Source organism: Hippoglossus hippoglossus, chromosome 5 (assembly GCF_009819705.1).
Source record: "Hippoglossus hippoglossus isolate fHipHip1 chromosome 5, fHipHip1.pri, whole genome shotgun sequence".
Classification (NCBI taxonomy): Eukaryota; Metazoa; Chordata; class Actinopteri; order Pleuronectiformes; family Pleuronectidae; genus Hippoglossus; species Hippoglossus hippoglossus.
The window spans coordinates 21,742,002-21,769,880 of record NC_047155.1 but is presented as its reverse complement, the minus strand read 5'-3'; the positions used below and the strand labels follow the sequence as shown (position 1 = coordinate 21,769,880).

The 27,879-nt window shown below is 41.7% G+C and overlaps 1 protein-coding gene across 1 annotated transcript in view; it reads left to right on the top strand.

The window, feature by feature from the left end:
* Nucleotides 1-21,335, top strand: part of suclg2 (succinate-CoA ligase GDP-forming subunit beta) — an 87,158-nt gene extending 65,823 nt beyond the window's left edge. Inside the window, 2 exon segments of the mRNA XM_034585700.1 lie at nucleotides 12,404-12,524; nucleotides 20,291-21,335. Of these exon segments, the coding sequence (XP_034441591.1) occupies nucleotides 12,404-12,524; nucleotides 20,291-20,403 (234 nt within the window). The 3' untranslated portion in view covers nucleotides 20,404-21,335.
* The last annotated feature ends 6,544 nt before the right edge of the window (nucleotides 21,336-27,879 follow it).

The window sequence follows — 27,879 nt, the reverse complement described above, 5'->3', positions numbered from 1 at the left end:
AATGAGATGACTCAGTGCAGTATGATATAATCAAGGTCAAATTATCTTTAGGTGTTTTTGTAGCAGTTGCCTATAGCTGCACTTACTGTATCTTGTTCCGTGGCTTGGCTCGACACAAGTTAAATGCTAAGTTGTTTATCCATTGTGGAATGCATTTTACAAAAGGTGAGCGGACGGCCTGCACATTTAGACATGCAAATGGTGGGGAGGTGACAAAAGAAGAAGGCTGGGGCAATGATTTGCCTTGCAAAGCACACCCATCTGCCCTTTCGATGGCTCATTGGTTCTCAAGATCAGGTGCAATCTGAACTGGAATCATTTGGATAATTGACCTTCTGTGTGCATACATTAGAATAAATTAATTTTTATTGGCTATGCAGCATTAGGAACAAAGCAGGAAATGTTGGCTCTTTTATATTCAGCTGCTGGTTTGTTGTAGCCAGTCTCTGAGATGATTATGTATGCCTTTCCCCAACTATTATGCATTTCTTCAGTTTAATAAAATAATTCTTGAGTTGAGCACAACATAGCTAGAGACATAACGAAAGTCAACTTTTTAAGTAAACCTTTAGTCTTACTTAGTAAAAGTCTATGTTAATGTGAGTGGGTGCATATGAATGTAAATTTATCCTAAAATGTTCTGGTGTGTGGGTGAGATTTTGTACATAACTCACAGATTCTCATGTAAACATGCTGAAGCGGAGTATTCACGCCTGCGTCGTGTGGCTTCTTGTCCACCGAGGTTTTTCCAATCTCCTTAAGTGACCTTGCAAGTGCGGTGAAAGTGCCCACACTGTGTGTCTATGTCAGGCTCACGCTGCTCTGAATGTCTCATTGCTGCCTGATGGACAGCCGTTAACCCTTGGTGAAGGGGTTGAGGAATATTTATGTCTACTTGTCAGCAGTGACACGACACCCTCTGGGGATGAATAATATGCCTGCCCTACACCGGCTCCAATTGTTGAGTCCAATTCACGGCAAAGTGGTTTGTGTGTGCATGCTGAGGGGGGTGTGTGTGGGTATGTGTCTGCTCATAGGTCTACAGTGTGTGCTTTGCTGCATGTACAGGAAGTGTGTGTGGGTGGGGGTGGGTGGGGGGGTGTTCAGGGGCATTGTGATACCCTGAGGTGAGCAACGGGAGACAACTTCCACATCCGTCACTGACGTACCACCCACTCACCGCAGAGGTCTGTCTCTCTCCTCACTCTGCGTCATGCATGACAACTCTCCATTGCATTGTATCTGTTCTGTCCTTTTCTGTGCATCGCTCCATATGCTTGATAACACCCTAAACGTGTTAATAATAACTGCACCTTAAAAAATATTTTTTTCAATGTTTAAAGTTGCTCTCCTGGCATTAATTAAAACCCCAAAACATATCTCTGTTCCTCAAAAGTACATATTTAGGAACTTTATTCCCTGAAAAAGAAATCCCTTTATGTCTTGAAATGACTTGAATGCAATGCTCTTTTTCTCATTTACTATTAACAGAACTATGAATATGATAAAACTATGAAGCCCTGCCTCTACATATCCCTACCCCACATTTGCTTGACTGTGATATTAAACTTTATTTATTTCCATTTTACTTGTTTGACTACAATAATAATAACAGTTTTCTGTATCATCATAATTTAAATTCCGAATATCTCATAATTCAACGTGCCAACCTAACTTCTGAAACCAGACCTAAGCCCTTGATATGATTATAATGGAGTGAAACACGTATATTCTTTGCAGTAGTCTTTATTTCTTACGAATTTCTTCTCTGCTGCTATTAAAATAATTTATTTAAATAAAAAAAAAAAAATCTTAAAAAACGAGTGTGCACATGAGCAGTAAGTGGTGCATTCATAGCAAGTGCTATGCATAACAGTACCTGCTACACGTGCACTATCAACCACTGTGCGAGTGTCTTAACAGGTCCTTCAAACCCTTCAACAACAAGGTTATCCCAACACTATGCACAGTCAGACTATCTCCATGACAAAGAAAACAAAATATCAGAGTCAGCTTCCAGGTGATCAGGCACCTCAAGTGAATAAATAAAGTCAGTCAATGACCCTATGAAAAGTCTAATCTATCGATATATATGTATTTTATCATTGGAATGTCTGTATTTAATTAGTATATATTACTGTGGGAATGTTTCACAACTTTAACTTCTATTATTAGAGCAGTGTAATAAAATGCTAGATTTAACACTGTAAGACAGCAGTACATGCAAGATGAACTACAAAACCAAGCGCATCTTGACAAACATATTCAGTTTAGCCCAAGGCAACAAACAGTCAGTCTTAAATTCAAACTGTGTAAAGATGAGAGCTTGTTTTTTTAAGGGAATCATAATAATGTAAATGATGACTGGATGTTTTCCCAGTGTGTTGTCAGGTTTTCGTTCACGGATACTACACTTTTCTTGAACTTGTCATGTCGTGTGTTGATTAGTCGCACGACTTCCACTTGAATGTGCCATTTGCCAATGTATAACACCCCACACAAATGAACAATACGTGAAAAAGCTGAGGGCAGCTGAGACTGATGCATCAACACTGTGACGGCATATGGAGACTGAGTGGAGCATTGGCACTCTTTCATTTTAATACATTGACTTTGTGTATTCTCTCATGGCCACTACAAACTCTGTCTCAGCTACATCCAGGAAGATAGTGATCCAAGTTATAAAACACAGATTGCCTCAACAGTCAGAATCTCAGTTGACTTCTATTTACTATTGGCATTTTTCCAAACCATTAGCAGCACGCATGCTGAGCCATCTCCACCATTAGCAGCCACAATCAAGCTCGTGATGTGTTGTCAGCTTGAGTGTTCCTATGACAGGATGCAAAGGTAAAACAGGCAACGATAACAAGTTCACTGTTTTTTTTAAATGTTTACTAAAGTGGTAAATACCATTTTATGTCCTCTAACTGATATCACAATAAAGGTCTCTCTGTGGCTCAGCATCAGGCCAGGCACTTTGACACAGGACATGGCATGGCTTTGGGAGGGGACCGTCACAGTTTGGCCTTGATCCATAACATATACACAGTTTTCCAGGACATCACATTTATCTCCTGAGATGAAGCTGTTGTCAAAATCCATATCTACATGTATTGGTAAGCCATGTGGCTAGAAACTGTTATACTGGGCTTAGATTGGCCACTTAGCCTAATCCTGGTGCAGGCCAAATGACACATACACCAATTTTGACACCAATTTGGTTGGATTGTTCCTTGTGCTCCCAGTAATCAGCCTGAGCTCTGTTCACTATTCGCTGATTTTTAGATTGTTGAGAACGTGTTGAATGACATAGTAAATGCATTTAACACATTTAAAATATGAGTGTGTTACTAGGCAAACCCCAAGTCCCAGTCATATGACTGCAGCAAACACAGAAATGGTTATCCATCAGCTTCCTTTGCTCATATGCTGCATTTTCACAGAAAAATCAAACTAAAGGTTAAAAAGAAAAGAGACAAATATGGTTGATATGAGGGAGACATAATACTCTGTCACAACACACTGCTCTACTTTGGTCTTTAATCACCATTTTAGACAGTTTTTTTATTGGATTGGTATTTTTTTGCCATTCGCACCAGTCCAAATTAAGTCAGTGGGAATGGCTGGCAGTTACTGGCGAAAGACAAAGGATTGCAATCATTAAACACCACATGCTGTATGATTTTTATCTCCCAACTGTCAACACCAACTGGCCCAGACTGAAACAGACTTGAAATTTACTTCAAACAGCCATTATATCCAAATCATCAGTGGCCCAAATATTGTCAGATTTAGTTTGGCAGTGACTTAATCTCTCACCACAAACATGGCCCTGGTCATATTCTCACTGGGACCATGTCAAAGAAACCCGGCCCATACTCCAACAAGATGGCTCATTCATAACACTGTCTACACATCTCATCCATAACACATCCTCCAAGCTACCCTGTGTACTAACTCTTCACCCTAAACCCTATCTTCTTAACGTCTGAACCTCTCTTGGAATTTGATGATATGAAGAACCTTTCCTTTTATACGCATGCAAAGCCCATTGAATCCTGGCATGTGATATTGTGCTACTCAAGTAAACCTGAAGCTCAGTGTATAAAATACTGGCTTACTTATGACAGAGGACAGGTCCAGAATGGCTAGTTACACACAGCTTAGAGGCAGCTGACCTGGCCCATGACCCTGTTGCTCACTCACAAGAAGGACCATCTCCAGGATACATGCTCTGGTCACATGGGTTCTGCCAGATCTCACCTTTCCTCCTCTCACTCCCTCTCTTCTACCTTACTGATGCCTTTGCACAAACCTCTCTTGGCTGGGGGCAAAGTCATTCTTGCCTTTATTTCTTTTTCCTGGAGTCAGAGGGGCCAGGAGGTAGCTCAATGTTCATGAAGTACTCTTGGGCAGATGTGAGAAGACTAAAAGAAATGTGAGTGTGACATATCAATGCACAGTAGGGTTCACACTGTAAAATAGCACAGTACACCTCGTAGGACATGAGAACGCTGGTCTTATGTGGCTTTAAATAGAATCACTAAAGCACTAAGCACAATTTCTAAACTGGATTATGTATATTTGTCAAAGAATTAAGTCAATGCAAAGGCTAGACCATTCAAACGGCACATGTAAACATTAGTAAATTAGGTGTATGTACATTGTAAACTGAGTTTAGTGATCACATCTTTCAGTCCTCCACATGAAACCTCATCTCCACCAGGGATTGATCAGGCAGGTATCCAGCTGCCTGTTGTGGTGGATGTTTTACCGTCAAGTGAAATTTCAGATGCCACTGTCTGTCAAGAGGTGTCTTCGCCAGTGACATGGCCCATCTTTGACATAATGCTCAGTCTGTCTCTCCACACTTCCAAGAAGGGGCTGTCATGCTTCAGCAGGCCAGATAATTATTTGCCTCTTATCCCTCTTTGCCAGGACCAATCCTAGCCCTCAATAGAAGCCAGAGACCGCACCACTTCCCATCACCTCTCTCTCCGTCTCTTTTCTTCTCCATCTTCCCTCTTCCATCTGTTTCACTTCGCCTCACTCTCTGACTTCAAGACCCTCTTTTCCCTCAGTCGTCCTTTGTGTCATTCTCTTTCTAGTTCGTATCCTCTCTAAGAATAGATTTGCACAGGCAAAATTGCTCCTCCGTTTGCCAGAGCAGATGCTCAAAGTAGTAAACGTTCCATAAAAGATTGCCATATGAGCATCTTTATTACATAGCTTGCATTACTCATTTGATCCTTCCTACACATGACACTGTGCTCTCCCTTTTATTCATAGCTTTATCGTGTTGAAACAAAAACATATTTACACCGTGTGAGCTGTTTTCAAAGAATAAAATGATTCTATGAAACTACTAGCAGTACAAAGTTTGTGTTAAGCCTTATCTTTTGTAATGGGTGATATAACGCTTTATTTCTTCTTTTTTGTCATCTATATGCAAACAAATCAACAATTCTCTGCACCGATAATTTGGTACCACTGGAATTTTAGTTAGTTGCTTGTGAATTCAGGGATTCAACCAGTTTGTCAGGAGATCAATAAACTGCATCTAGTTCTCACACCCCATTTAGCTGTCACATCACCTAAAATAAATCTTGGGAAGCCAAGTTCTGTACTGTCTGGTTTGGATACTACTTGACATTTAGCTGTAATGTCAAGTCAAGACAAAAGTGTAAAGTAATCTAAAATAACACTCTGACCATAGAAGGTAATCATGGACAGAAATAGAATAATTGTTTCTCGCCAGCAGCAGTCCAGTGATTCCAAGATGTCCGATTAGAGCCAGCAGGCCCTCCTTGATTTGGAAGCCTTGCATGTTAACCTGTGGCCCCAGGGCCGAGTGAAGGGCCCCCAGCAGATTGAAAACAAACAAGGCCTGCCAGCACAGGCTGTGACAGTACAGGCTGTCTCCAGTAGATAAGACGGAACAATAGCCCTTAATAGGACACAGAGAGACACACACCCATATCAATCCCTGCTTTTTTTCCATTCCTATCTGCTTGCTGGTAACAAAGGAAACAAGATGCTTTCCTCTTTCGTTCTCTCCTGCAGAAGATTAGCAGTGCTTAACAGGGGTATGGGCATGAAAATGTGTATTTGAGTGATAATTCTGCAATGCACGCTCAACACGTGACAAGAAGCCTTACAGAATGAGACGGAACACAATGCTTTTATTCCCCCTTCGGTTGAAACTTAGAGGAGAAAAGTACAGCATGTTTGTTTATTATATATTAGTCTATGGAAAGAATATGAAGACTTTCTGAACATGAAATGTTGCTTTCCATTGTTATCTTCATGTTTCATTCTGTTCAGATGACTATCAACGTATAATTTGCCAATTTTATACTAAGACCTTGTGTCTACGATAACGGTTCACATGTTTTGTCAAACATGAATCCAAGCCACATTTCATGAAAACATGAGGGGGTATATACAGCAGTATAATTCGAGGCCACGTGAGCATGTCAAATTGTCTCGGTTACATTTCTTTTTTGTCCTAAATGCAGTTAGTGGGGCGTATAATAGAAGGCAGAAAAGCCTGTTTCTCCTGTGAAGGCCCTTTTTTGACTTTGACGTAAAAAAGCCTTGGCAGGGTATCGCAATGCCGGCAGCAACGATCGTATATTGTAAAATTTGATTCATTTTGCCGTCACCCAGGTAGAAAGCACTGGCTCATGCTGTAACACTGCCTGAAAGAACACACAAAGATCCTCTAAAAAGGGTAAGTTGGCACAGTATACCTGATGCCTTTATGCTGAGCTCTGATGAAAGAAATCCACCCTGCTGCCAGGTTAGCTCACCTGAAATGAATGCCTTTAAGGAAAGAGCCTGATATTGGTTCTGTGACAGGAGGTAAAATGCTACAGAGTGTGATGTTGGAGATTTTAGATGGATTGGAGTGTGCAATGCTATTTCATACCTTAAGGCTGGATTTCTGAGATGCTGAGAGCTGAATGGAGCAGAGCAGAGTTGGACTTTTGATTGTAAATGGCACCAAACCAAGGGGACTTACCTAAAATTGAGCTTCAATTCTTTCAGCTGGTTCTTTCAGTAAATAAATGTAAATAAATGAGTCATACTCAAAGTGAGAACATAATTAGAAATATATCCACACTTTTACATCTAGTGTTTTTAATGACATTTTTTATTGTTGTGTGGTGTCGCAGGTTTGGATCTGTGGTTTTCATTTGGAATAGACAGAAGAGGTACAACTTTAAGACAAAACACCTGCTTATTTGGGTTGTGGGTTGGTGCAGGGAAAACGATGTCTCCTAGGCTGCACACTTGCTGCTATACCTAACCCAGAGAAATGATATGGAATAAGAAAACAAACTTCCAGCGAAATGCAACTCGGTTTCAACACATCCATATTTCTATAAACTACATTTACTTCTGTGCCAAGCAGCATAAATCATGCCTTATGTATCATTAATATACATCGGTGTCAATAGGAGATGCATGAATGGAAGAAATATGGTTCTTCCCAATAGAGGCAGAGTTGAAAAATGGGCTGCAGATAGAGGCGAGAATAGAACTCTATATTGAGGCAGCAAAAAGCCATCTAAATCTCTGCTGCCCCCCAGTGGGCACCAGCCAATGGTGTGTGTGTGTGTGCGCGCGTGCGTGTGAGAGAGAGACAGCGAGAACCAGTTTTACCCTTCATCTACCTAGTCGTCTTTTTGCAAAAACGTGGCATCTCATAACATATAATGATATATATGATAAATGTTGAACTTTAGGAGCACTCTGTCACTAATTATATATTGTAGAATACATTCTTCTGTCTCCACATTCCACTTTGCATGTGGTGATGATTCAAGGATAAACCAGTAAATAGTTTTTGATGTCTTTTGTGCATATACAGTTGTTATAGAGCTGTTATTCATGAAAATCTATATTGTAATGCCATTACAGTTTTAAGCTATTTGAATCAATTGCAGATCAGTGGTGTTCAGGCTACAAGATGTGAAAAGATGTAATTGACTGTACAAATTATTATGGCAGCAGCAGTGTTGACTTTGTGCCTGTGCTATGGGCCACACCTGCACAGGACAGTGGCTGTGGAGAAGCACGCACTCACACGTGTGCCCTCAGGCAGCAGAGAATATAGATTAATATACACACACATATAATGAGAGGAGGAACTGTTTAATATAGGTCTGAGAACCAATCCGGCCTCATTTCCCACCTCGATCTTTCCATCTGCTTGTCCCCAACTAGACTCTGACAGTCTTTTTCACTACCTGACACTTTTCACACATTTACTTTCACACCAATAAATTGGTGGAATATATATTTCTGATATAATTGATTTCTTGAGAGTGGGAATGTAGCTTCTTTCGACGGCGCATTTTCTTCTATAGTTGGACTAACAGGTGAGTGTGTATGTATCAACAGTACATCTGACTTCGCACCAGGAAGCTGTGATCACCCACGGTCATACCTGCTGGGCTTGCCAGTGCAGGTCGTTCCCATCAGTGGCTGCAGTGACATGCACATTTTTTTCATTCTGATTGAAGATTTCAGGTCAACTGTTTACGTAGGATGAGATTTAATAAGATCTGATATTAACATTCACCAATGTATTTAATTGGAATCGCTGTGTGACATCCGCAGAAGTGATGAATACGTTTACACATTTTCAGCCACTTCTCTTTGGCATAATGAGACAGAACACTTTTAACTGATCACTCTCCAGCCACTGGAGATGTTTAAATCGACATTAAAAAGTTAGTTTGTTTTGTTTAAAGCAGGAACATCTGTAAATTTGTCTGCAACTATCTCTTATTCTGTTTTTTTGCTAAAAAAAAGCTTTCTCCTCCAGTGCAAATGCTGGTGACATATTTTACTCAATCATGTCAGTTGTGTGTTTTTGTGTTTCACCTTATCTGGCAAATAAATACGATAAAAACTGTTTGAAGATACTTATGTATGTTCTAACTCAACAATTCTGTCACACAGTCTTCTCCTTCCTCTGCTTTCTTCTTAGTGGGACAGTTATCTTTGTAAAGTCAGCTAAGAAAAATTTGGTGGACTATGCTCACATACATTATATTTTGTATTATCTTATACAAATGCAGTAAACAATCTTTGAGCGCTGTTATGTAAGAGGGTGATAAGAGGGTTTTTTTATATTCAGAAAGGAAAACCGATGTAATCCATGTCAACAGAACTGCATTGAACATGTTCACAATATATTCAACTTGGATGGATCTGAAGGGGGATGGTGAATGGGTTTGTTTTTTGGGGGGGGGTTGGGTAAGAGCTGGGTGAGACAGGGGTAGGTAGTGGGTAAGGTAGGGGTTTCAGATATTGGGATGTGCTTTTGTATCCAACCCCTGTTCAACTTTTTCTTCCCGTTCTTTGTATTTGTCTTTTTTTTCCTCTTTCATTTTTTGTGTCCTCAGTCCGCTCTGTCTCCTCCTCCCTGTCCTTGTTCTCCATCTTTTTATCTTTTTGAGTCTTGTTCTTCCCCGGTTTTACTTTTTGAATCTTCTTCTCCTCCAGTTCTTTTTGTACTCTCTGAGCCAGCTTCTGTCGCCTTCAGTGCATCACACCTGCTTTTCCACTTCTTCTTGACTCCTCTTTACTTCACGGTCTTTTGACTGAGGACGGTCGGCCAGTCTTATGTACTCTTTTTTGCGAGCCAGCCTCTTTCTTATGACTGTTTTGGGGAGCTTATTGCTCCATCTGCTGCCATCCCTTTTCCACCAGGTTAACTTGCTCTATTAGAGCCTTGTTTTCCTCTGTGAGACATGAACTCTGCAATAGCAGAGTAGAGAACATCTCTGAGGCCCTGTACACCGGCGTTTTGAGGGAGCTGGTCAATGTACTGCAGCTGCACTGCGGCCCGTCTGTACTTCCTTGGCGCAGCACTAAACTGCATTGACCCAAATGCCTGTAATATATAACCACCATAAAGTATATTTTATTTTCTACTGTCCCTTTACCATGATCTTTAAGTTAAGCATCTTCTGCACATGTCTGCAGGGCAACCCAGTGGATCTGGTGTGACCTATAAATGTCTACAACAGTGCTTAACATCTGAAATATTTGAAATTACTCCGTTTTTTTAAATGCTAACATCACTGAATGAAAATTGTGTGTTTTGAAATTGTTACATTTACATCTGTTATGTTTAAGACACATTTATGCATTGGATATACTTCCTGCCCTTTCTCTCTACTCTTTCCTCTGAATGTACACGAGTAAGAAGTGTGTGTATTCTTTCAAGCTGAAAGCTGCTGTAACAAAGTCCTACCCTATTATGTACTGCGCATTTATTTTTCCAACACCTAATTATTGAATCAAGGATTTGGTTCTGCTTCCCACTTTGAGACTTCAAGACACAGAGGGAGGGCAACCGTCTATCACTCAGGGCTCATGTTCACTCTGTAAGTTCAGTGAATGAATCACTGAACTTGCAGCGTTCCCTCGCTGTGGAAGGAGCCAGCCATTTATTTTTTTAAGATTGCAGATTTCACCACTTCATAAACTACAAATCATTCTCTCCCATTTTGTTCTATTACTGCTTGTTTCTACACGCTTTTCGTGAACTGTGTTATACTGCACATGTAATTTGCTTTGGTACGCTGTACACTGTTTACAGTCTGACTAGTTTCTTTCATCACACCAGTCGAACACTTTTCCACGCATAGATCCGCCAAGGCCCAACAGTCGCCTTATGAAACCACATTTAAATTCACTAGATCCAGATTTTTATTTGATTTTGCACAAAAGTAGATATCAGTATCCTAAACCTCACTGCTTTTTTTCCACTAAGATCTATAAATTACTCCGGAAATGTTAGAAAAAAACATTCAATCTCACAATCATAAAAAAAAGTGCCTGGATCAGCCCCCTGATATGGATCTGTACCAAAGTTTAATGAGAACCCCTCATCGCGTCTTATTACTTGAAATCTGAATTGACCATGTAAACATCTGGGTTGTGCTCAGTTGCAATTTGCAGCTACTGTCTTACTCTTCCTCTCTTTCTTTGCGTACCTCATCCCATCCCCGAGACGATGTATCGGCATGAAACAGTTCTCAGTGTTGACCCAACAGCTTGCTCAATTTCCTCGCACGGCGCCTGAATCTTTATGCCTTCTGCCTACATCTGTGTTTGTTTTGGTGCTCTCTCCTGGTCTTGTGTCACTCTCTCTGCTGTTTATAAGGAGATGCTCATTTGGATAGCATGTAGAGGACAATGTCATGGCTGTCGCTCTAATAGCTCTCCAAGTCCTTGATCTTCTCTCCCTGTAAACATCATTACCACACACTGAAAACATACACATTCACAGCAAGCCTGCATACACACACACAAACACACACACACACACAAGCTGCTCATCCAAATCGGCGCTAACAGATTAGCAGTGATTATAAACAAACATGGGGGATTAATCCTGTTTGCTCTCAGTCTACTTTTCCACTGAGCTAGCCAGGGTAATTACCAAGTGCTAGATTGTTAGTGTAACCACACACGCATACACACACACACACTGCCTGCTTCACTACCAAGTGATATCAGTTTCATACTTATTTTGTAAGAAAGTTGAAAATGTCTTTTACAAAGAAGCAGCAGCTTAAGTGAACACAAAAGCAGTTAGGTTGTTTGGCACAATTTCAAAAACTTAAAGGTATGCACTCAGATAGCTGTTTGAGAAATGTGGACTTACTTGAGAGAATGAGGTTGAGAACTGACGACTTGACCCTCGGACCACTGTGTGTGTACTTGATTCGGTTTTATGCTTATAGGCAGTCGTATTATTTTTTTCAACACACAAGGTATGTAAATCAGTTTTAAAGGCTAAACATGATGCATGGCTCAGCTACGGTAAAGGGTTTGAAAACCAGCCAGGTTTGCAGCTGCTGTTGTTTGTCATGTCACCACTTCCCATTGAAATATTGCTTTATAATTTGGCTCCAGTGTTGCCTCTTTCTTCTGCTGCTGGCCTCTTCACTTCAACAATGTATTGCTTTATTCTGCCTCCGTTGTGACAGTGTTGTATCGCCTCGGGTTGCATTGCCTCTGGGTGCATGACCCATTGTACACAAGGTTGGTGGTGACGCTGCTCCACTGGATGTTTTAGAGAGATTTCAGTCTTGAAACTGTTTTTGCACCAATGTGATAAAAGGTTTCACAACAATATTTGAACAGATACTGCAAATGTTAATATTATAATGTTGCAAATTATTTTGCTAATCGTTGACTTCTGTGTTATTAGTTTGGGAGTTCGTCCACTCGCCACAGTTGTTTTTGGCACTGTGTTTTTTAGCATCACTACCCTGTTCTGATATGCAGAATATATAACTATCTTCTTATTATTGAATTTGCCTTTTGGCTACACGTTTGTTAAATCCTTTCCTTCCCTCCTCTTTCACAGGTGGAGGCCATACTGGTCAACATTTTTGGTGGGATCGTCAACTGTGCCATCATCGCCAACGGCATCACCAAGGCTTGTCGAGAGCTGGAGCTGAAGGTGCCTCTGGTGGTCAGGCTTGAAGGTACGAATGTTTGTACTCATACACACTCACACATTTAGGCAGAAATCCATGTTCTGTTAGCTGTTAAGTTGAGTTGAAGTGTGATACTTTTATTTTAACATGTAAGTATCAGACGTTTTTGGACTTGCTGCTTGCATTAGTGCAATGAATCCTGGGATAGGTTGGCCTGAGATGGATCCCTCTAGAGTCTGTGTTCCTTAGGGAGGACAGGATGCATTTTTCTGCTGTATTTGAAGAAGCCTTTAAAATGGAACAGCTTAGTTGCATCCCATTCGGCCTTCAAGCACAGCCTCTGAATGAGGTCGCCCCTGACCAAGTGCTTCTTTTCACCATGTCTTCCAATGGGACTTTTTCTATAGCTCTTATATCACTCTGACCTTCCTGACCTTTTTCGCCACCATAACAAAATTGGCCACGGCATAAAAGCACAGGTCAATAATGACTCATTTGCTGTTACTGAGGTGACAAATGTATATGATATATTACCACTTAAGTGTTGCTGTAAGAGAGCAGGGGTTAATGCTCCTCTTTCCCACCTTGTTTCAAACTTTGGAGCCATTCTGTTATAACTGCTGTGTTTCCTGGGTCCTATCCATCTTCTTTTGGTGCAGTGTCCCAGTCAGAACAGCAGCGAATTTCTCATACATGTCATATTCTGCCGCACCCATCATTAGCGGCAGAATAATACACTAGAGTCGACACTGATTGGCTCACCCCTCACCTGTAAATGCTAATGAAATGTGTGTGAGTGTGATGGCATCGGCGACTCCCAGAGGCAAGAGGCCAGTTGGTGGTTAGCTTAATTGTCAAGATCCTGCTGAGTGGTGTGTCCAAAGCATATAGAAGGGGGAGGTGTGTGTGTGTGTGTGTGTGTGTGTGTGTGTGTGTGTGTGTGTGTGTGTGTGTGTGTGTGTGTGTGTGTGTGTGTGTGTGTGTGTGTGTGTGTGTGTGTGTGTGTGTGTGTGTGTGTGTGTGAGCGTGTGTGAGCGAGCTCTCAGCACGTCTTACACTACGTCCTCTCTGCCAATATGGTTTGTAGGTCAGGTCGTGGAAGCTGCTTCTGTGCAGCTGAGGTAGAGTAGTGTTGGATGAATGTGGCTGTTCAGAGCTCAATAGAGTGGGAAAAGTTAAGTTGTCAGATTTACTTTTAAAGTTAGGGAGGGTGTGAACAAACTCAATGTGCATCTTTATCTGACTAAGGCCGATCCAATACACATCTCGATACCCAGCAGACAGTCCAATAGATATGAAGCAGCTACTAATGCAACACAGTTTAGGCCCATTGTGATGCAGTGCGATTCACCATAGATGGATTCAACACAATGCAACGAGATACTATGCAATGCGAACAAATGTGATGGCAGGCAAGTCAATATTGAACAGTTTTATTCTATTTCATTAGCAGACAGCAAATCGTAAATTAACTTTAAAAACAAATAAGTGAATGTCCCAGTTGTGAGGCCAATAAAGGAATATCTTTTGACAGCGATCAACATCTTTTTTATGATGTGTGATGTCGTTTTCACTTTTATCATGTGCACAGTGTGATTTGTTAGACATCTTGAATCAAAAAACCTGCAGCAAGAATAGGAAAAAATGTTGGGACTTAAAACAAAAATCTCACATTTGAACCTGCACACAGATTTAACAGAGATGCAAGTGTGAGTTCAAACACTCAAGGTGCAAAGTATGTAACTGTGAAATGTACCTCTTGGTCTTCATATTGCTTATTGGGAACACAGCTAAACATAGAGTAGTTTGAGGTGAGTGCACCACTGCTGTAATGTGTCACTGTAGAACAGATTCTGTTGGCAATTATAACGGAACCTTTATTAGTCACCACACATTTCTCATACTAGACCATGTAATTCAACCTGACTCGCAGAAAGCCTGCGTCCAGAGGGTCACTGCTGGTGGTCGGTCCAACCACATTTTCCTGGCCCGGGCCTAATCCAAGCTTTAGCTGTGGGTCATTACATCCTGGGCTGCAGTCTCGTGGAGTAGATTGGTTCAGAATCAATCAGCTCAGCTTGCTAGGCTGAGTGCAGGGCAGCAAGAACGGCCCAGCGCTCTTCAACAGGATCAGGATGGATTAACTGGCACACTTTTAATTGGGGAGGCTCTTTTCAAATGCCTGGGCTGATTACATTTGGGTCATCCCTTGTCAAATCAACAGAGGCATCCTGACTGACCATCTTGGATTTGCTTCATACTAAATAATGTCATTGTGCCCAGCAATTAAATTCAGCTTGTATCTTCTTTAAATATTGAGGCTTTTTAAAATGGGTTGTTGCCCTGAGAAATGAGTGTTGCCAAAATAATTGCTCTATAATTTCCATGTCATTACTTTAGTATAATTGTTTTATGTTAATGTTGCAGTCAATTGTTTTACAACATTAAATCTCTCTAACTTGTTTAGCCTATAGTTCATAATTCAACATTTCGGTTCATGAATCATTAAAATGAACACACACCTATATTTCAAGGGTATATTGCCCAGTATGACTAATTCTTTCCTCAAAACAGTCATTCCACTGGAAATAGCATATTTACAATATTCATCACATACAATAAGAAGTTAGAACATTGAACCAAACTTGCTATGTAAACTTTTATTTACATAGCCACATGCTTCTGTCCCTTGTGTTTCTGTCTCTGCACATTTCCTTATTCTTTTTAGCAACACAGACCAAGACATGTCAAACACTCAGGTACACAAGGGTCATGTGAAAACAGTGAGTCAATGACAAGCTATCATACACAATAAACATGTCTTATAGATGCTTATTGGGTTTATTTAGTTATATGTATTAAGTCTTGGTTGTGGCCTGACAGTCTAACTAAAATTCACCTGTCCTGTAAGCTTCAGAATGTGCACTCGTGTCCATCCACTGTAAATTGATGCAACATTTCAAGAACAGACAGGAAATATAGACACTTGCCCACAGACTTGTTTAAGGTGTGATAAGGAGAGATCCCTGAGGAAGTACTGCACTGCCCCCTTTGGCCACAGTGTGAACATGGACGTACTTCATCGTTCTCTGAAGATGCTGTCTTCCACTGAGGAGAGGAAATAAAAAAATTAATACATAGCCCAGGTGCTTGCATTCACTTTACTCTGCTCCCCAGCCTATTGATTTACTGAGCCATCTCACCAGTGTCTTTTCAACCAGGAGGCTGATTTCTCCCTAAAAGGAGATCTGGCCATTTTTTCCTCCATGTAATTTCAAGCAGATACAAGATCCTCATGTAAGATTGAAATGTCTCATTCAGTCCTGACTCTGTTACTATATAAAACTTTATTAGCCATTGGCTGCAGCCGTATACACACAAATTGACAGGCACATAAAAATACACACTGCATTTTAGTCTAAATTTAACAAAGGGTTTCTATCGCCTTTGTGACTCATGAGAATGAAAGCTTCACATTCTCAAATTCTGTAAGCAGTTATGTCATTTGTTAACATGAGTTTCTTTAGTGATGGAAAACTATATGAAGTCTATAAACTGTTGCTCTTTAAATCTAATATAGTCTAATATAATGTGCGTCGCTCTTAAACAACAGTCTAGACAGCATACGAAACATGAAAACTCTGATTAATGAATGGCTAGCACATCAAAAGAGAAAAAAACATCTGCACTGTTTAGGCGTCTCCTGCTCTGCGTGCAAATGAGAAGCATTTGATGTTTGACACACAGGATGAGGGAGGGAGGAGCAGGCCTCATCCATTTTTGGCTGTGAAGGAAAAACTCTCACTGTTTGCTGCTGATTATCGTTAGGATTAATAATCAAAGTCAGAACGAGAAACTGTTTTTACACCAATTATTTGAGATAACTGGGGTTGCATCTTTTTCTCCTCCAGGGTATTAAGTGATATGATGGACCGTTAGTAATTTTAATTTGTATCTATATCAGCTGCCGTTTTAATCATCTAGGTCTTCATCAGGTAATCTATCTACTATCAGGCTAGTTTGGAGTCAGTTTTGGTATAAAAGAAAAACAGTAGATAAAGAATTACAGTAATGAAGCTAAAAAGAAAAAAGTTAGTTTCAAACTAACTTCATTAGCTGCCACACTGCACTGCTAAACAAAATGAAAACAAACTATGCAAATTTAAACCGGCCAAAAATATTCCTCATTAAATTGATATAAATATAAAGCTAATTAGAAAGTCAAATTAATTGGGATTTGCCTTTTTTCTCTCAATCTAATGAAACTGCACAGGTCCTGCACTCAAGGCTAGTCTAAGGCTAAATCAGCTCTACTATGTTTTCATTTAAAAATGCATCAACTCTACTACAGATACGCCTGATGTGTACACTTCTCTAGAGTCTTAGTGCTGCTAAAACAGAGAACTTTAGAAACACTGCTGGCCCTGTTTGAAAACTCCGGAGCAGAGTTTTAGTCTGGACGAGCAGAAACGAGGACGTAGACACTCAAAACTACTTGCTGATTGGGTCTTTTCAGTCATGATGTAGCCTTCACTGATTTGTCAGGTACAAATCACATGATCCCTTCTGACAGAAAACAACTGGCATTAGCCTTGGCTACCAGTGTTGAACGCAACATGGATAATCAATTACAAGCATTATTTACCTCATTGTCTTTGCTAACACCTGTTGTGCAGTCATATTCTGCATTTTACAATGATGCCAACAGCTTTCATGTGTAGGAGACAAGCTATTTTTTGAGGAATCTGTGATAATTTCTAAGTCCGGATGCCCATGCCTTCCTGTTTACGTCTGCATGCACGCATGTCCACTGTTTGAGAGCGGTCACGTGATTTGCCTTTTCAGGGACGATAGCATGAGTTGTTTTAGTTTAGTAGTATGTCAGGAAAATGACTCTGCAATGTCAATGCCACAACAATATGTGGTTAAAGTTTACTAACATTAGCAAACATTAGCTGCTAGTCAGACGACCGATTAAAATCGGTCAAGAGTTGAAATACCTCGTGTGTGCACCAGCCCTAAGTTATCAACCTTTGCATCCTTTCTTTTCTTAGGACACACAAACACATATACACATATAATGGCAGAGTCTATGGCAGACTCCCATCCGACTTGACCTTGTTCAGACAGAATTCGTCACTATTTTACAAACTGCAGCATCGACACAAATTCCTCGAGCTCAACTCTCTGGCTCAGGCCCAAACCCCATTATCCTGTTGAAGTATGGTGGCCTGCAATTGACGAACACATTAAAGTGACATTTAACAATGGTCACAAGTCAGCTTGCTAATTAGAGCAGAGGTCCAACAGAAATGTTGGTGGCAATATATCACAAAACACTGAGCGCTGCCTGGTCTCTTGTTTTGGCCAGAAGTATGACATCCAGAGATCTTACATGCTTTAGGGATCAGCAAGTCAGTGCTACTGATGAGTAACCCTGTCTAGCCCTGGAGATTTTGTATCTGTTATGCTTGTACTTTTTAAGGCCTTTATTTTCTTTTTTTACATTTAAATCGCATGAATTTCACATTAAAATAAAAGGTGTTTTGTGTGCCTTTCATTTATGCATACGTTATACGTTATGTCCCTACTGAGGCTGTGAGTAGGTCTCTGGCAGCACCTAGTGGTTGCAGGTGAACACACACATTCATATGCTCGGCATACTCTACACACACACTCACACGCACACACACATAGTCGTGCTGTATCCAGCTGGGCTCTGTCCTTGCCTCTGCTGCTGTGAGCTATCAGTGCTCCCTACTGCTCACAGTGGAACTGCAGTCAGCTCACACACACACACACACACACACACACACACACACACACACACACACACACACACACACACACATGCATTGCATCTCTTCTTTCTCACTCCCACAGAGGTGTGAGTCCCTCATACACCACATGGAAAACACAGGTAACATGAATGCAGTATTGTATGAGCAGTGCCACAAACACTATATCTGCTCATGAATATATATGGGATGAGAACATATGTAAACTGCATGTGTTGTTCATTTTCTTTCAGTGTTTTATACACTTTCGATATGCGTTTTTGTCTTTCCAGATTATCTTTTGCATTATGTATCAGCTATAGACATCTCCTGTTGTTTCAACTTTCTTGTACCGTAACTTTGTTCCAGTCGTCTGAGACTGTCAGTGTGATAACATGGATCTGTAAATCCTGACAAAGTTCACAGTTCCGCCTGAATCATGTAAATCACACAACACTGCCCCTCTCTCCTGACTCAGCAGCAACATCGTCAATTAAAACTATAGATTTGTGTATGCTCACACACACACACACACACACACACACACACACACACACACACAGATATTCTGTGCAACCTGATGAGAAAATGTCCTCGGACACTCAATCCCCTGACTGCGTGCCAGAGCAAGGTCTCTTCCTGCTCCTATTCTAATTAATTACATTGCTGCATTGATTGTTTGGAGTGTGATGCTGCAGAAATGTGTTTGGAATGACTTATTATCTGGCTGGACAAAAGAGATGAAATATTAGGCGTTAAGTGGCACTGGTAATAGAATTCCTCATGAAAAGTCTATTGATCAGGGTGGTCGGGCCTCCGGAGAATTCCCATATCATGCAGTCTTAATTACACGCCAGCTAGAAGAGCTAAGGTCAACCTGGAAGTGTCAAAGCATGCACGTGCATGTGCACACACACACAAACACACACAAAACACATTCATACCTCCACTCATTTAACACAGATTTAGTGACAGTGAGTGCAGAGAGACAGTAATGCCCATATCACATCACACATTTTAGGCACAAACATACAGTAAATACTGATCGTGTTTGTTGGGCTGCAGCTAATGATCTTTAAAATTTTTGTTTAATCTGCAGATTATTTTCTCAGGTGATGTTTCAGTTACGTGAGAAGTTTTCAGAACCTTTGGAGACTTTTTCAAATGTGTTGTTTTGTTCAGCCAACACAAGATATATTAAGTTTAATGATAAAACCATGTATATGTAAATGGTGGATGTTTCTGAGAACTTTGAAAAGAAAAAGTCAGATTCCTTAATGCAGTTTTCCTTTTTTTGTGGTATATGCAGGAAAAAAGACTGGGAGGTAATTAGAAAAAGAAAATGAACAAATGGACTTCACAGCAAATGTAAATGCTCTTTTCTTTGAGACCATATTCATGTAAATATAAACAGCTAACTTTTGCCGTTAAAGCAGCGAGGGGCCGAATCTGCTTCAGTTGACCTTCTGCTCCATCGCTCTCTTTTTCTCGTTCACACACTCTCTCCTCCATTGTCCTCTCACTTCATGTGTCCTTCCGTCCGATGCAGCGCCCCCTGCCCCGTGTTGTGACAGCCTTGTCAGGCTTGTGTTAGGCTGCGCAGTGTGCAGCGCTGGGAGGCAGCCAGTTCACTGTGTAGAGCCACAGGGCTGTGCAGAGTGTCTCCTGGTCTCTCTGCTTGGTCGCAGGTCTATCGGGGCATAGGCACCACCGCACCATCCGGCACCTGCTTCCCCTGACCTCTGTACAACCAGTGGCGTACACACATACACCATTCACAAATTGTCCTTCTGCCTCGCTGATGTCGTTCACAGACAAAGCCGCCTTTGGATCAGCAGTTGAATTTGCCACCACTCACCCATAACTCCATCCATCTGTCGCGAGTGTGGATTGATTCCTCCAAAGGAACTCTTCGTCTTTCACACAGTGCGGTTTTTAACATCGGTGCAGATGGGAGACTGCGTTCAACCTTGTTGGGCCTGTTTTTTCTTTGTCTGTTTCCTGTTGTAACCGGGTTTTCTCTTCTCTTTCTGCCAGGGACCAACGTTCATGAGGCCAAGAGGATTCTGAACGAGAGCGGCCTGCCCATCACAGCAGCTGAGAACCTGGATGACGCCGCCAAGAAAGCAGTGGCTGCGATCCAAAAATAGAAATGCCTCAGTGTAACCTCACTGCACTCTTCACACCATTACTTACCTTCATTACAGCCTCAGATCATCAGCTCTTTTTTTTTCTTTTAAACATGCAGACCTCCCTTACTTTAAGCCTTTCCTTTTTTTTTTTATCACCACCTCTCAAATCATAGTTTTCATAGCCATATCACAGGTTCTAAGGTGCTGTATCACCTCGGTATCGCCCTTATCTCCCCTGTGTAGTGCTAATTGGCTGCTTTTAACTTAAATGTGTTTCAATTCAGATAAATCACTCTGTAACTTTCAGGCTTGTTGTTATTTGACATCGTAAAGTTGGAAAAAATCTCATCACAGAACATCACAAAAGCTTTACCGTCGTCTACCAGAGATTAGATTGGGCCCAACACTTTGTGCATTCCGTTTCCCGAGGTGAAAGACGTGGCTTTCTCGCTGCGTATTATGGGATTTGTGTGGAATATTAATTAAGAGAGGCATTTCCATTATCAACTCCCCTGCTCTGTTAAAAGAAGAGCTCGACTGACGGACAGCCCGCTCATGAGACGTGAAATCGTTTGATGGCACTCAGCTGAAATGGATTGAAGCAGTTGACTTTTATTGTTCATGTGAGTCCGGGTCTGTTAATCCATCCAATGCCTTATCTGTGCCACAAACCAGGTGGAAGAAATTCCTGTGAATTTTGTACATCATGTCTTATTTGTAAAAGTGCTACTTCACTCTGATACACAGTGTGTTCACTGCTGCCTGTTCCATGAAGGCTAAAGGGTTTTGTACACTGTGCTGCCAGCAAAGGTTTCAGACAGAAGGGTTGAGAAAAAATAATCAAATATATAAAAGTTATTTTTATCATGAATGTATATTGATAGAATATCTTGGATACAGTGTAAAAACTGTGTATATAATTTGAGAGATTAAAAACAAACAATTCAGAATATATGTTGTGTTTATTTCTTCACTTCCACATCAGAGTGTCCGGGGGAAAAAGACAGAAGCGGACTGAAGAGAGGAAATTAATAATTGTGAATCAGTGTGGGAAAGTGAACCCTCAGCAGTTTGTACACTTTGTGTGTCTTTGAGGCCTTAATGCTGAACCACCTGAGCAAAGGAAACACGGGCACCATGCATGTTTGTCTAAGAAAAAAATGATCCCTCTATTAATTAATTTCCATCAATCTCATCATAATCAACTTTGATAAGGTTGCAATCGGTTTCATAATCCAGACATTTTAGTTTCGTTTGAGTAAAAGTTTGTTTTAATGGGTCAGGCCATGTGGATTAATCTGCATTAGTTTGAAACATTTCCACTGAGCTTAAAGAACTCAACATGTAAAGGCAACACGCAAAATATGCTCTACAGAATATTACATCATTTACACCATTGTCCTCAGGGCCTTGCTTCTTCATCTGCAGATTAGCACAAACACTTTAACTCCTCGATCGCCCACCTTCTCGACTCAAATGGAACTCAAGTGTACGTCATCCCAGGAGAGAAGAGTGACTGTCCTTCAAAGGCTGTGTGCAAGTGCTATGGAGAGAGAGAGAGAGTTGAATGAGACCTCTTCCTGTCAGGCACACTGACTGTGTGATGGATTATCTGTCAGGCAATCTGAGAGGACGCCCAGGATCAACTGCCACCTCCACGAAAGACACACACACACACACTTTTCTTTCCCTCCTGTTTGCACCAAAGAGAAACACTCAGAAAACGTCTGAGTCTCTGTCTCAAACTGAGCTCGACTCTCAAACTCCACCAACTTGTTTTTCTTTTGGACAAATTCAAGGGGACTCCAGTCAGACCCTGTTGCACTCGCTGCCACACAACTCTGTTTCTGTATGAACCGCCAACCTTGACAAAAAGTAACGCCATTTATTGGGAGAAAAATGTTGGCTAACTGCTGTTATTTATTTGTAATGTTTTAATTTCCAGCATCACTATCACCAAGAGTCATCTGAAGACACGAACTCCGAGGTCTGTGTCTCTTATCCGCACCGTGCCCACCGTCCGAGCCGTAGAAATGGGCTGAAGGGTTCGATAATTGCTTTATTTCATGCTCTTCCCTCTGTGTGTCAGAAATATCCCCGCTGATGGATTGGACGGAGGAATTTAAGGCTTGTTAAAGCAGGCTTCTCGGGCCCTGATATTGTTTAATTCAGTGTCAAGCTGGAGGTCACAATAAAGTGTGCACACTGATTTACTGGGCAAAATTAGTGCCGCTCCTTCATATAAATATAGATGAGGGGGAGAGAAGCTTTGGAGGTCAGCCTGAAGACTTCCATCATGTCGCCCGCTGCTCATAACTCGGCTAATACCTCCGGAGGTGAGGGAGAGTTGTTTTAAACCACCCTCTGGGCAGGCCCCTCCTTTAATTAAGCTGAATTATTATGCCAGGCGACTTTTATTTTTCACCCTTGGTGCTTCACTTTGTTTGTCTCTGTAATTGTCCATTTTGCTTCCTCAAAACGCGGCAGGTTCTTTTTATACGGCTCTGAATGGATGTCAAAACGGTAATTGCCACTTTATGAAGCTGCCTTCAGTGTTTAAGTGCGCTAGCAGAGTCGGTGCTCGTGAAAAAGCGTTTTTCAGACAACAGGGTCAAGGCCGTCTCTCAGGAACTATTGGATATTTATTGAGTAATTTGGAAGCAACAACTGTGAACATATTAGTTCATAAAAAAAAGCAATAGCAATATGAATTGGCTCCGGAGATTGTACTTCATCTTTCAGGGACAAGGGTTTGCTCAATATTTACAATTTTCTGCCTGCGCCCCGCGTCGACCAGTGGGCTGACCGATAAGGGCCACGAGCATGTGTGTGCGCATGTGTGTGATCGATTCTCTGCTGAGCTGTTGGAAGCAGTAGCAAACGTCAAGAGTGAAGTAGGAGGCGAGTCTGTCGGCGGCAGCGTGCTGTTACTGCGCTGCAGTTGCGGTCCTCAGCTTTGGCCTTGGCTCGCGGATGAGCAGAAAAATCCATTTCCCTCTCTCCAAACTCTCGTGCGTGTGTCTGTAATTGAAGGACTCGGAATCGATTTGAATTACCTTGGCCGTCTCCAGAAATTGAGCGAGGTGGAGGCAGATTTAAAAAAGTTGCAATAAGCAAACACACCTCCTGGATCGTCCACTTTCCATGACAATCGCTTGTTTTCGAGCTGCTCGCACAATCAATACAATTTTGAGGCTCTCTATTTAGTCTCCAGTGCAAAGTTTGAAACTTCCATCTCTCCACGCTTCCCTCTTTCACTCATCTGTTCTTGTTTCCCTCGTGAATTTATTAGTCTCTGTTTTTCTTCATTTTATCATCCCTTCTTTCCTGTCAGCATTTCTTACCTGAATACTCGAGGAAGCAAGGAAGGAAGGAAGGAAAGAGTCATTTCAAAAGCATCATTCCATCCATGATCCAACCCTTTTGATTTTGTCATCCCATCCCTCTATGATGTTTCCTTCTCTCCTGCCACACCTCTGCCCTTTCTATCCATTTATTACTTCAGCCATTGTGCTTCCTTTCATCACTTCTTCCTTCCTCTCTTCCTTTAGCTCTGTCAAATCCTCATTACCCCTCACTGTTCTCACTATCTTGCCTCCATGCAACCCTGCTTCCTTCCTTTACTTCACACCTTTATATACCATTTGAGTCTGCTTTTTGTGTACATTATTCCTTTTGTCTATCCAGATTTTTTCCTGATACCTTTCTTCTTTCCTTCCTTCCTTCCTTCCTTCCTGACTTCTTCCTTAGTAACTTTTCATTTTCCTTTCTGGAAAAGTAATCGAGACGATGAGGAAAGTGAGGATGAAAACATCCAACTCTTAGTCATTTTTCATTTTGCTTAGCTGCAGGATAATCTTTTTGCTTTTGTTGTTTTTGGCCGGATGCCCAGGGTGCACAGCAGCATCAGGAGAAAAAGGATCCAGGAGGACGACAGTAGTTAAAAGCTCATTTGGTGTGACCTCTGAGAGCCGACGCCCCCTAATTAAAACAGCGGCCGAAGCAACAGAATGCTGTTTGAATTGCTTGATAATTAGGCTCCCGAGTTATCCTGGTGGAGCGCTCGGCAGGTGTTCAGCTGACACGCTCAGACACTCCATTGTCCCACAATGCTTCGCTCTCAGGCTGTCTGCTGAGTAAAAATAAAGGTGAGACACAATCCAGAGGGGCTGACAGTGTGGCACGCTGATGACAACACGGTGCAGAAATTCATGGAGACACTTTGGTTGTTTGTGAGGTTTTTTTTCCTAAATCCTTCGTGTGTTTGGTGAACAGTGAGGTGTGCTGATCAAATCCTAAGACTTGCAGCAGCTGTGTGTGCGTGTGTGCATGCATGTGTGTGTGTGTGTAGCGTGCTCAGTGTGGCCTGTGCCTCGGGTTGAAGGTGACTTTGACAGTTAATAGCGATAACGGTAGCTTTTCACTGCTTCCTTTTCTCCCTCTGCCGTCTCATACTCAGACTGAATATATGAAACCTGTGCATGTCGGGTGCTATCGCCGTCAAATGGCTCTGCCTGCAGCGAGAGCCGAGAGGAGGGTTTGTGTCGAGCGCCCGGGAAAAGTGGCCTGTCACCTGTGATTTTGGCAACAATATAAAGCGGAGCGGTAATGGCAAGATGAAGGCTGCCGCGGCGCTGAAGCACTCTCGCTCATCCAGCTATAAACAGACGCGGTAAACAAGGTGAAGAAGTTTAGCATGCGCGCTGAGGTCTGCCACGTTGAGGATCTTCTGATGCAGGAGCTGTGGGTAATCAGAGTAGGTGTGTTTGTGTTTATTTTTACTTGTTTTCTGTGGATGTGTGTCAAAACCGCATGAACATCAGATCTGTTTGTGTGTGTGTGTGTGTGTCTGTGTGCATTCATCCTCTGTGGAACAATGGGATGAGCTGTTTGTGTGCTCAAATATGCTTGAAGGTTTGTTTGCTAGTGAATTGCATTCTCACCACAAGGTAAACTCCTCTCCAGCTTAAAGCGTCTGGAATATTTAAATCAAACAGAAGCAAATTTGCATGAGATGAATGCGTTGGACAAAACAATGACTAATTGTTTGCTGAACACACAAGAGCGTTTGCACTGTAGCACACATTCATTAGTGGAGGTTTCCACCAACTGTAGACCTCAGCCTTTTCTCCTTTTCTCCTTTTCCTCTGCTTGCTGAAGTGCTGCAGAGACTTGGCTCATCACAGTTCCTGAGCATTCAGACCAAAAACTACCATAAAGACCAGTATAAGCTGCAGATCTGTGAGTCTGAAGGTTTATTCAACACCAGCGACACTCCACAGCGACTAGTCCTCTAAGACCAGAAGTTGCATTCAGTTACCTCATCTTGTCTTTCCTTCGAAACTGAGTGTATCTGCAGCTCATTTTACTCATTTACCTTTTCTAAAAATCAAGTTCAAAGCCTAAAATAACACAAAAACTGAGTCAGACTTCAATTTCCTGGATTTATACCATTACAATTTATTGGAAACCAGTTTATTCAGTACCTTAAATCAATCTACTAATTCAACACATCTGTCTGTCTGTATGTGGAACGCATGTCTCAAGAACGGTCATATTTCTTCACACTAGGCGTGTGTATTGTTGAGGCCTCGACGAAGTGCAGTGTCAAATTTGGGGTGACAATTTTAAGAAAATTTTAATAAACAGACAAATAGCACCTAGCAGTCAACGGGGCAGAAGTGTAAAGCTGCAGTTAAGCTTTATGGACTGGTCATTGCTCTCCAACTGCGATGTCAACACAACACCCGGCTTTACAGGGAATTCACGGGCGGAGTTGAACATACTACTACTTCTACATCCTCAGTTAAACTACGGGAACAGCTCTTTTCACTTCCTGTGATTAATAACAAGCAGAAGCAGATGATCCACAGGAACAGCATCACTCCACTGCCATCGGAAATCTAATAGTAAGTTTGCCATACTTACTCCATGGGTAGATTCCAGAAATCTGTTTTTCTGTTGTGGTTCACGTGACCATTCATTTTATTGGCATCACACTTGACATATGTATTAAGGGTACAAGGAAGTGCATCGCAAATTTGGTTTGATTTGGACACATGATACATTCAATAATAATAAACTTTAAAGAAACAGACAAGCAGCAGCAGCAGCTGGGACTCATGACCGTAAGAGACAACAGCACCTTCACGACAACGGATTCTCCAGTTTGGAGTTCTGCTAGTCGAGCATCACAGAATTTACTTAGCAGGTGTGTAATGTTTCTGTTTAACTGATATATAATTGTCCGAACAAACAGAAGATACAGACATCGTTTACTGCGGGCGTTTATTTTTTTACACAGCGGTAAAACTTATGCACCTTGATTATCAACAACAGTCGACTTAATCCAAAACACACCACAATACCACAAGGTGAACTGCTCTTTGCAGCAGCGGTGATGCAGCATCATGGTTCTGTGGACCAGCAGCAGGTCTTTACTTGCTGCAGCTCAATTACTGCAGGTCACTTTTACAGTTTCAGAAAGAAAACTGTAACCTGTATTACCACAGGCCAAACAAACAGCCGATTCCAAACAGTCATGCTGAGAACAGGCACTGTGCTAGTCCATTTAAAAAGAGAAATGTAAGCAGGCTATAAGATACTTCATTTTGCTGTATATATAATGTATATAATGTATTATATTCTAATGTGTTTGTGTAAGAGGTAGCGACAGATTGTAAAGGGATGAGAACAGGGCCCACAGATGAACACATTACCTACATCCAAAGGATATTTCAAACACTTCCCCTTGAAGAATTCTCCATTACATGGGTCAATAGAGGGCAATGGGAGAAGAATAAATACCCACACCTCTCCCAAAGCCTCTCTGTTGCCTGCACACACACACGCCGACTGACACTTGCTGTCAGCTCATCTGATTGCCTGTTAGGGAGCCTCACCCATCACGACAAGTGCCCTTTTTCGCCAAGAACCATTTTCCCCACCGTGTCAGATGCGGGAGATATTAATGAATGCACAATGACAGTACTTATGGAGCCGAGCAGCCATCCTGCCTCTGCAAATTTACCCGCAGGTCACTTTTTGTACAACAGGAAAAAGAAACAGCGGAAACAAAACAGGTGCGGGTCAGAAACTCATCTCCGTTCGCAGATTAAAAACTCATCTCTCAAGGCGGGGCAGTGTTATTGAGACTGATTCTTGGTGCTGTCCATGCAAATAGAGGTGTGATTAGGCACATGAAGGAGGGAGGAGGGAGGGAGGGCATTGTCCCTCATTCTCCTTCCGTCCAATTACCTGTGTTAGGATAACTCAGAGAGAGGGACAAAGGTTGCCTCTGCATCCAAAAACATTGATCAGGAGTTAGGATTTGTGTATTTTAGACACAAAATCCATTTCATACTTGCACACCCCTGCCATATGTTTAGATAACGTTAACCACCACTTCAGTTTCAGAATGTAAGGACTATTGTTGTTGTACCGCTGGAAATGCTAGCGTCGCTATCTCACAGGAAGTTATACCCACAATCATTT